This window comes from Triticum aestivum, chromosome 2B, assembly GCF_018294505.1.
Source record: "Triticum aestivum cultivar Chinese Spring chromosome 2B, IWGSC CS RefSeq v2.1, whole genome shotgun sequence".
Classification (NCBI taxonomy): Eukaryota; Viridiplantae; Streptophyta; class Magnoliopsida; order Poales; family Poaceae; genus Triticum; species Triticum aestivum.
The window spans coordinates 159,916,223-159,926,045 of NC_057798.1; the positions used below are offsets into that span (position 1 = coordinate 159,916,223).

The 9,823-nt window shown below is 47.8% G+C and overlaps 3 protein-coding genes across 3 annotated transcripts; all 3 read right to left on the minus strand.

Annotated features, from left to right (window-relative positions):
* Positions 1-1,198: 1,198 nt before the first annotated feature.
* Positions 1,199-3,334, minus strand: LOC123044065 (uncharacterized). The gene is made up of 3 exons (XM_044466690.1): positions 3,106-3,334; positions 2,831-2,998; positions 1,199-2,409 (listed from the first exon to the last, which is right to left on the minus strand). Exons 1-3 carry the CDS (start codon positions 3,132-3,134, stop codon positions 2,298-2,300), a joined length of 309 nt encoding a protein of 102 aa, XP_044322625.1. The 5' UTR covers positions 3,135-3,334; the 3' UTR covers positions 1,199-2,297.
* A 462-nt stretch (positions 3,335-3,796) lies between these two features.
* Positions 3,797-5,248, minus strand: LOC123044064 (probable transcription factor At5g28040). The gene has a single exon (XM_044466689.1). It carries the CDS (start codon positions 5,096-5,098, stop codon positions 3,965-3,967), a length of 1,134 nt encoding a protein of 377 aa, XP_044322624.1. The 5' UTR covers positions 5,099-5,248; the 3' UTR covers positions 3,797-3,964.
* A 2,615-nt stretch (positions 5,249-7,863) lies between these two features.
* On the minus strand, positions 7,864-9,823 carry LOC123044066 (H/ACA ribonucleoprotein complex subunit 4; the record flags this gene model as incomplete). Its single annotated transcript, XM_044466691.1, is given in 1 exon segment — positions 7,864-9,823. A coding segment is annotated over 1 exon segment (1,701 nt), but the record flags the coding sequence as incomplete, so codon positions are not given.

Genomic DNA, 9,823 nt, shown 5'->3' on the forward strand with positions numbered 1-9,823 from the left:
GTGTTTCACCCTCTAGCATTACACTGTATGTCACACTGAATTTAACACATAAATGATGGGTAAATTTATGTAACCTGATGCACACAAGGAACGTTGATCTCTATAATGACAATGCATGGTATTGAGCATTAACAATAACTCTGTTCATATACGCTGACCTTATTCCAATAGGGAAAAGGAAAAGGAAAATAACATAATGCAATGGCGCGGCAGAGAAGTAATTCTCAAAATATCTGGTTCACGAATATTAAGTACTCCCTCTGAAAATATAAGAGTGTTTATATCATTATAGTAGTGATCTAAACGCACTTATATTTCTTTACAAAGGTAGTAATTCTCCGAAAAATGCCAATGACGGCAACCTGGCTGGTCCCACTCACATGCAAAAGGCAGCTAGGCTGCTCATCCGCGTCTGACATGTACGCACAGTGTCATGGGTTGAAGGGATGTCCGGGTTGAAGACCTCGTACGCGTCCTTGTGCATGCATGCCGTGGAGGATTATTGGCCAACGGAGTCAAGTGTGGACGTGGAGCATTTTCGCCCAGCGAAGACGCAAGTTTGTTCACCGTTAGCTCACCTCCCGCTAATCAAGTTTATTTATTTCATGCTAATACGAGTGTCTGTGAGTATTGGCAAATGAAGTACTGCCACAATTTTTTTGTCTCTAAAAGTCAGTAGGACTGACTTCGCACTTGAGTTCTATCTGCTCTACACGAAACAGCTTAGGGACATGTTTAGTGCGAATGGTTTATGCGACAAAACAAACAGTTTAGTCCTGATTAATCACACTGGAGCGGCACGTTCATGCCTAAATGGTCGCTTTGTGTTAGAGAATGCAGTCTTACGCGAGACGCCCGCTGGTGCAACAGCTTTTCGCCGCGCATCCTGGTTCACTTTCCCCCGTCCTATCAGGCTGTCACCTCTGAGAATTTACTACGCTCTCAGATGACGTCAAAGTTCTTTTTTTATCGGCCGGCGAGGTGTTCTGTGAGGTGCCAGAACGGCAAGGTAGCCAGCTAAAAGCTCCACCTGTTCCTGCACATCATCTCCCTGACAGCCAAAGATGGTGCTATCTGAAGAACATTTTAGTTCATTGCAGCATTGGTGTACAAGTGTTTGTGCATGTAGACTGAAATTTCCTCACTGAATTTTCATCAGCATTGTGTTGCTCTATCCTAGTGATTGCACTAGTCAAGATAAAATGTATTGGTGGGAGCTGCATGAATTAAAGTGCATTTGCACTGAATTAACGCTGCACTCGGTCCAAACTGAATATCTTGCTGAGGTTCTTAAAACTGGATGAAAAACAGTTACATGGCATTTCCAATTGCCTATACCACACAGGGCAAACTGTTTTACAGAACAACGAACTACCGTTTGATTGCCTCAAGCGAGTAACTTGCCGCCGCTGAATGGTTCCCTTGCATTCGCATTAGCTCGCAGAACATCAGGTTGTTGTGTGATAACAGAGTTTCCTGCAAGATACGGTAGCTACATTGGTGAATTTGTATAGACAGTGGGCATGCTTTCAAGCTGCTTGACTGACAACCTAAGCACAGCCAGCTTGCCTCTAGAAAATCCTCAAACGGATCCTCCTGTGTGAAATCACCCCAAGAACATTGATGAACACTTTTGTCCCAAACAACCATCATCAAGGTTTTACTCCAAACCAATCATCTCCCAATCAAAACAATCCTTTGACTTGCACTGGATCAAAACTCATCAAACAACTATGGTTATACTGGATCCAACATCATTAACACCCCAAACTGCAAACTGCATTGTTCCATTGCCTCTAAAAAGTAACCAACAACCTAAACACAACCAGCTTGCCTCTAAACAATCCTCAAAAGTTTTACTCCAAATTGTCCCACTCAACCATCCGCTAAAGTTTTACTCCAAATTTATCGCGTACCAATCAAAAAAATCATGTAGCTCCCACTGTAGCAAAACTCATCAAGTAAATACGGCAATTCTAAACCCAACATCACTAACCCCCAAAGTGCAAGCTACAAATGTTCCATTGGCCCAAGTAAAAAAAGCTATCTACTCTGACTACCCATTTTACACCATAAAGCTGCCTTTGCCACAGGGGAAAATCCAACAAACATACTACTCATCCAAACAAATTTGTCCCAAATTGCACTGAAACTAAAATTGCAGTGAAATATGTGCCAAACACCCAGCTTCAGATCAACTTCAATGCTAACTAGACAAAGCTCAACCTTTCTAAATATGCAAACTTGCTAAAAGAGCTGCAAAATCAGAAGGAGAGAAGGATGTTCAGCACAGTTTCTTATGGCTGTGCTTTGCCGACCGCGTCCATCTCGACAATGGGGGCACTCATCGAATCCTGGGAGTCCACTGGTAGAACGGAACCAATCCACCCCGCCAGCCCGGCAACACCCCTGCGCGAATCAGATCTAGCCTGTGAGTACAAATTTTACAAAACAAAGATGCTGATTCGACATCCATGCAATCTACATACATCTCTGTAAATTTCAAACCTCCAGTCATGCAAAAATCCAATTACCACATTATGAATCCAATAGCTACTAGATTAGTGCTAACATCACTGTCGCTGCACTTCCAACAATCTCCAAAACAACTCTATATTTTCCTACCCAGAAGCATATGTTTCCGAAAATGATCCACGGCATGTGCAGCTAGAACACCACCGAAAATAGAACAAATACAAGCATAACATACTATGAATAGCTGCAGAAATCCGAATCAACTCTTCTGTCCCCTAGCAACCTAAACATGATTCAGATCTAACTTCGCACGGCACTCCAAAGAAGAACTGTGGCAGAGCATCAGCACACTGACCTGCGTCTCCAGCCACTGGTGGCTTCAGAGCACACCTCGCCCGCCGCCGCCTCCACGCCTGCCTGTGCACTGCCGCCGGCGCCAAACACGACGTTCGGGACACTCATCGAATCCTGTGACTCGACTGGGAAGACGAAACTGCTCCACGGGCCGGGCGCAGCACACATCCTGCATGAATCGAAGCTGAGCCAACTTGGTAAGAAATCCCCAAAATCCGCGGCGGTGAACAGACAACTAGTTCAAGTGAGGGTTGGCCAGAGGGGGAGCAAACATACCCGTTGAGCTTGAGGCCATTGGTGGGCATCTCGCCGGAGCAACACACGCGCCACCGTTCGCCAGATGGGGATGGGGGTGGAGGAGCCGACCCGCTGCGTGCCTCTGGTTTCGTCGTCAGTATCGTCGTGGGTGGGGGTGACCAGGGCAAGATTCTGTCGCCTGTGCTGTTTCAAACGATAAGTCATGGCCGCACACAATACGCCTACACACTCCCTAGCCGTATCGCGGCCTGTATTTCACTGCATAGGCCTGCCACCCACAGACGGGATGCACATCCCAAGGCCCAAACGGACGCCCATGATACCGGCCTACCTGTGGCTCGGCCTCTGAAAATCGGCACTCGTAATTCTCAGTCTTCATGGAAAATAAACAGGGTCATGAATCACGATCAACACAAGTTAAACAACCATGCTGCTCGGCTGCTCCACAGATTAACCACTGGTTTCCTATGCCATAATTCCATGACCTTTGACTATATTGACAACCAGTACTGAACATATCTAACCTCTTTTCATATAAATTGATGACAATGATAACATACTGAATGACCACAATCTGTGATCCTAATATATTAACCGGAAGTGCTCAAGCTTTCCATCAGGAGACCTTCCGGTCCGCTCAAAGCATCACACTTCAAAACAGAGGACAACACCTACATTGTAAAGAAATACGTTGCGGCTAAATATCACATGAACAATTAGAACCATGAATAAACTAGTTTCCAAGTCCCAACCCTGTTAACAATAGTCTTTTATGCACGAGAAAATGTTGAGAAAAAAAAACTAAACATCTACCCTCAGAATTGTAGCAAGAATTCTATAATGAGAGACACCGTATCAGTTCCTAACTTAAAAAACCTCAAGTCCTAGGTGTGGAGGACTTGAGCTCCTCAAGCGTCGCCTTCACCTGGTCCTGCAGCAGTTCGATCCGCTTCAAGTACACTTCCAGCTCCAGGATTCGCTGATTTCTCCATTTCTCCCCTTCCATGGGCAAGCCATGTGGCGGCTCAGGAAGTTTCATACCAAACGGACTGGATCCCATATTTATCACTGCGTGAATCATCTCCTTAAACATAGGCGTCAGAAAATTCTTCTCGACATCAAGAACTCCTGACTGCGGTGACATGACCGGAAACTTGAGTGGCTCGGAACCCTCCATGGTCACTGTCACAGGCATTGGAGCCTGGGGCAGTGCTGGTAGCGAGTCATCCATCTTGACAGGGACTGACACAGGCATCTGCACCTGCACTGGCTGAGGGGGCTGCACCAAAATGGTGGCAGGGACAGCAGCAGGGGCAGTTGGAGCTGATTCCACCGAGCGTCTACGGCGGCGCTGCCGCCCTGAGGGGGACTTGACTTCCCCATTGGGGCTGGTGTTCGCAGGGACAGATGTGGCAGCCACCGCCGCAGCGGCAACCACAGCCTCTTCGTCGTCGGAGTCGGCCGAGGGATCCCGGCCGTGCTTATTCGTGGGGCGCCAGATGTTGCGCGCGATCTCGAAAATGGCCTGCTCGTGCGGGGAGCGGAAGGAGAAGGCAGCGCCGGACCCGCGGAGGCGGGAGACGCAGTTGCGGTACTTGCGCTTCAGGCGGCGGAGCTTCTCGACGAGCTGGCTCTTGGAGAAGTCGAGCTGGAGGCGGCGGCGCATATCCTCGTAGAAGGGGTCCGTGTCGTACTGGTGCGACGCGAACGCCGTGCCGCGGGCGGCGGTGAACTCCGCGAACCCGCGGAGGATCACGATCTCGTCCTCCTCCGTCCAGAGGCGCTGGAAGAGTGGCCGCCGCTCGCCGCCCGACGAGGCTTGGCCGCCGCTTCCACCCGCGGGGAGCAGGGCGGTGGCGGAGGAGGAGGTGGGGTCGGGGAGGCTCGGATCGGGCGGTTCGAGGAACGGGACGCCGGTGAAGTCCCCGTCCTCGGAGTAGTCGTCGCCGTCCGCATCGGTGAAAGAGAGGGCGGCGACGGCGGCGGACGAGCCGTCGCCGGCGGGAAGCATTGGGCCGGAGATGGGATTCGGGATGGGCTAGGGTTCCGATCCCGGAATTTCGGGGGATTCGGATCGACGGGGACTGGATTTGCTGGGTTTCTCTCGCCCCAATTTTGGGCTGGGGGTCGTCGCAGAATGCAGAGGAATTCCTCAGTTCACTGGAACTATTGCATTAATGTACCTCCCAAGTTCGGAATTTGCAAGCTTGCCCTTCAGACGATGCCAAAGTTGTACTATTTTTCATTATTATTTTCAACCTAACATGTGTGTCTATGTATTCAAAGTCAACCTAGAGCAACACAGCCATCCACGAAACCGCAACATAATCTTAAAATTATGAAACCAATTACTTTGACTTTGCAAATTATTGTGATTGTTTTATTTTTGTATGTATACATTCTTGGGGTTCGTCAATCACAGTTCTGTGCAAGACACGTTGAGGATGCCATAGTGCATGCCATAAATCAATATATCATTTCTAGATCGATCAATAGATGTGGCAATTGTAGGCACAGATGTTTCTTTGCATAGTGGTTAGCATGTGATTGGTATCCACCAACTTACTAGTCACCTCTGCAAACAATTCTCGCTGGTCGCAAACATTTTTTTATGTGTTTTGATTTTCCCTAGTGCAAGACCAGTCTCACAGTGAACACATATCCTTCATGTTTACTTCCCCAACTCACAAGCATTGTGGTCTAAGAACAAAAAAGATGAAACACTACAATTAGTGACGAGAGAAGTCACAGTAGTATCGTTCTATGATAGTGTATCATAGCGGACAAACATGACTATTGATGTCAGATAAATCAAAGTTATACCCACGAAGGCATGATCGGAAGCAAGGGGTGGAGAGATGGACGTGGGATGTGCATTCGGGGAGGTGGGGGCATATTCTCTAATCTCGTTATGACAAATTTTTATGCAACAAGCAAAAGATGAGCAAAGTCAAAGACATTGTTCACCTTTGACTTAAACTTGGAAAGTTGGAGAAACATATTTGGTGTTTCGTGGCTCACGGTTCCCTTTTCATGGGGACAAGAGGAGGGGTGGGTTGGGTTCCTGGGTCGTTGATTTACGGTGTGGATCAAGTATGAGAGAAGAGGTCGAATCATCACGACAAACATGATAACATACCCCCATGAACAGTAAAAACACAAAGACACATTGTATGATTGATCATGATCAAGGTTGAGTTTATCATGCATGGGAGCATGTGTGGATGATCAAGGTCGAGCTCCTTGGGAGGGGGTGTACGAAAAGTGGAATATAAATTTACAAAAAGGGAAGGAAAGAGGAATGTTTCTTGGGGGAACTACAACAAAACAACATTTTCCGGCAAAATTTATGCTAAAATAGAACTACTGTATCTGCGCATGCGGAATTTTCGCTTACATTCTGTCTATATAACCCACTTTAGCTCAACCCAATTACGCTTTTATTCCAACCAGTTATAACGAAAACCTTTATCCTCCCTTACTGTGTAATCCTCGCCCCTCCGAGTTCACACCTCCTACGACCATCCTCCATGTCTTCGCTCCATCACACCTTCTTGTTTTATTTCCACTTCCAACGAACTCCTTGCATCTGGGTGTATGCGCCATATTTGCTATGTATTTGTGTCTGTTCCATATTCACTTTCAGATTCATTTTCGCTTTTGTTAGAAAAATATGAAAACAAAAACGGTTTTGCTAAAGCACATCTAAATCCTATGTCATTGATTTTACCCGGAGATTCGTGCATGTATTTTTTTTTCCTTTTCTTTTTCTTTCCATATTTGATTGGGCCATTTGGATTCTGGAGAAGACAACTACTAGCTGTAAGCCGTTTTTTCACACTCTGAGGGAGTACTTCATATTTCTCCAGTTTAATGGCAAGGGAGAATCCGCCGACAATATGCTGTTATGCACCATATACATATCTAATGAACAAAACCAAATATTGGAATGACGATGCCAAGAGGATCACAACATATGCTGCTGCTATATCAAAAAACTGAAACTGGCAAATTCACTGTGACACTTTCAGACTCTGGGTGCAGATCGGAGCCAAAAAATGACTTATGGGTGATTATAAGCATGTATTCAGACATGTGAAACCAAGTTCTCACATCCGATTGGTTGAAACGTTCCACGGTAAAGTTCCGTTTCGGTTCCACAATATCAGCAAACAGGAGGCAGATTCTCATCAATATTGGCACAACAAAGACAGAAATTTCAGAATAGTAGAAAAAAAAATGCATTAACAGATAACAGACACAGAAATGCAGGCCTGGGACTCCTGCGTGAATGTGTATCAGCAAGGTAGAAAATCAAGTTCAGTAGAATGGCAGCAACCTAAAGATAGTAGGTTAGGCTTTCGAAGCAATACATGGTTGCAAGGGGTTCCCCCAGAAATGCAACCAAACAACCCTGCTAGAATCTGATGAACTATCCTGTTACACACCATGCATATACCACTTATGTTACTCAGGAAATTCAATATTTGAATAACCATGCCGGGAACAAACATATATCTTCTGGTCCTATCAAAGAAGTGAAACTGGCAAATTTAATGCTACAATATGGCACAGAATTTCAGACTCAGGTGCACGGACGATCACAGATTTCTGGGTGGTTGCAAGAATGTATAGATCAGCATAGCAAACCAAGTTCTCACATCAGTATGATGGAAATATAAGGATTGGTAAACTCTACTTCAGCTTAATATCATCAAAACAGCAGATTGATGAGATCGGCAAGCCAGCAATTCCAGTACAGGTGGACTACTAAGATGAGATGAGAACAAAATTCACTGCAAAAACAGATAACAGATACTGCAATACATGGCTGATTGTCCAAATTTAAAGGGAAATCTCTCTAATTACCATAGCATTTCGGTTGAATGGCAGTAACCTAAAGATAGTACATCAGGCCTACCTACCAAACCATAGACGGTTGCAAGGGGTACAAAGCAAATAAAACAGGTAGTTCAAGCTCCCACATAACTGCAACCAAATAACATGACAAGCCAATGTAAACTACTATCTCTACCTATTGTGCCTCCTCTGCATCTTTTTTCTTCTTTTTCTTCTCCTTTTTCTTCTCACTCTTCTCAACCTCCACACTCTCTGGAGCGACATCTTCACCACCTTCCTTGCTCTTCTTCTTCTTCTTTTTCTTCTCGCTGCCGCCCTTCTCCTCATCAGACAGACTGCTCTTCTCTTCCTTCACTGCCTCTGAAACAGCTGATCCTGGTTCTCCCTTATCTTTCTTTTTCTTCTTCTTCTTCTCACTCTTCTCCCCTTCCACTGCCTCAGTGACCTCCTCAACCTTCATCTTCTTTGCAGGTGTGGAAGCAGTTACATCATCCTCATCAGTCTTCCTCTTTTTCTTCTCCTTGACCTCCTGACTTGGCACCACATCCTGTTGTTCGACCTTTACCTTCTCAGGCTCAGGAGCAGCTGCAATGCTAGCAATCATTGCATCGCCACCAGTAGGAAGCACCACATTTCGAAGCCACTCAGCCGGGGTCTTGTCAGTTGGCTTCCCATGCTTATCAAGGAGGCCATCGGCTATCATCTTCTTCTTCTTAAGTGCCACCGGACCAAGTCCCCACTTCCTTGGGTATGTGTCCCTGTCCATCACCACCCTCTTGATCTTCGCTACAGCACCATGGTCGCAAGTTGCCATAACAGCAGTAGGCATCTCAGCGATACCAATGGCAATCGCCTCCCCCTTGGTAGTCATGAGAACAACCTCTTCCCCAACATCAATGTCATTCTCAAACCGGAGCAACCCAGGAATCATAAGCTTGGCACCATAGCAGATAGCATTAACAGCAGAGTCCTTCACAACAAGCCTCTTGTAGCTAGTAAGAATTACCTCAAGCGGCATAACCACACGCCTTATGTAAGACTCATCCTTGTGGTTGTCAAGCGCCCACATGGCATCCATCACATCGTGCATGGTGACCATGTTGTCCTGCTCTCCCAGAATACCTGACCGCACACGGCGAAGCTCCTGCATATGCGCACCAACACCCAGGAGCAGCCCAAGGTGCACACAGAGCGTCCGGACATAGGTTCCGGCCTCGCAGGAGATCCAGAACACGGCAAGGTGGCGCTCGGCGTCATGCTCCAGCAGCTTGCTCTCATAAATGGTCCGCACCCTGAGCTGGCGCTTGACCGCCGAGATGAGCGGAGGCCGCTGGAACACAGCCCCGGTAAGGGACTCCAGCGCGCGGGCCACGCGGGCCGTGTCTGGAACGGCGGCGTGGAAGCGGGCGATGCACACATACTCCTTACCTGCGCCCTGCTGCGACTTGACGAGGCGTGTGGCGCGGTCGACGCAGACGATGAGGTTGCCGGTGACCTTGGGATCGAGCGTGCCGCTGTGGCCGGTCTTCTCGACGCGGAGGAGGCGCTTGATCCACGCCACCACCTCGTGGGAGGAGGGGTTGGACGGCTTGTCGAGGTTGATGACGCCGTAGCGGAGGTACTCGGCGAGGGGGCGCTTGAGGGGCGAGTGGCCGGAGGGGAGCGGGGTGTAGTGGCCGGTGCGGACGTTGAGGCGGTCGTAGTTCTTGAGGAGGAGCGGCCAGGTGGAGGTGTCGAGGGACGGAACCAGGGCCTGGGGCTTGATCATATAGCCATCAGTCTTCGCCTCGGCGTCCGCCAGCGACGTGGTATCGGCGGCGGCGGCGGCGGGGTCGGTGGAGGCGTCCTTGGATTTGCTCTTCTTTTTCTTGGATTT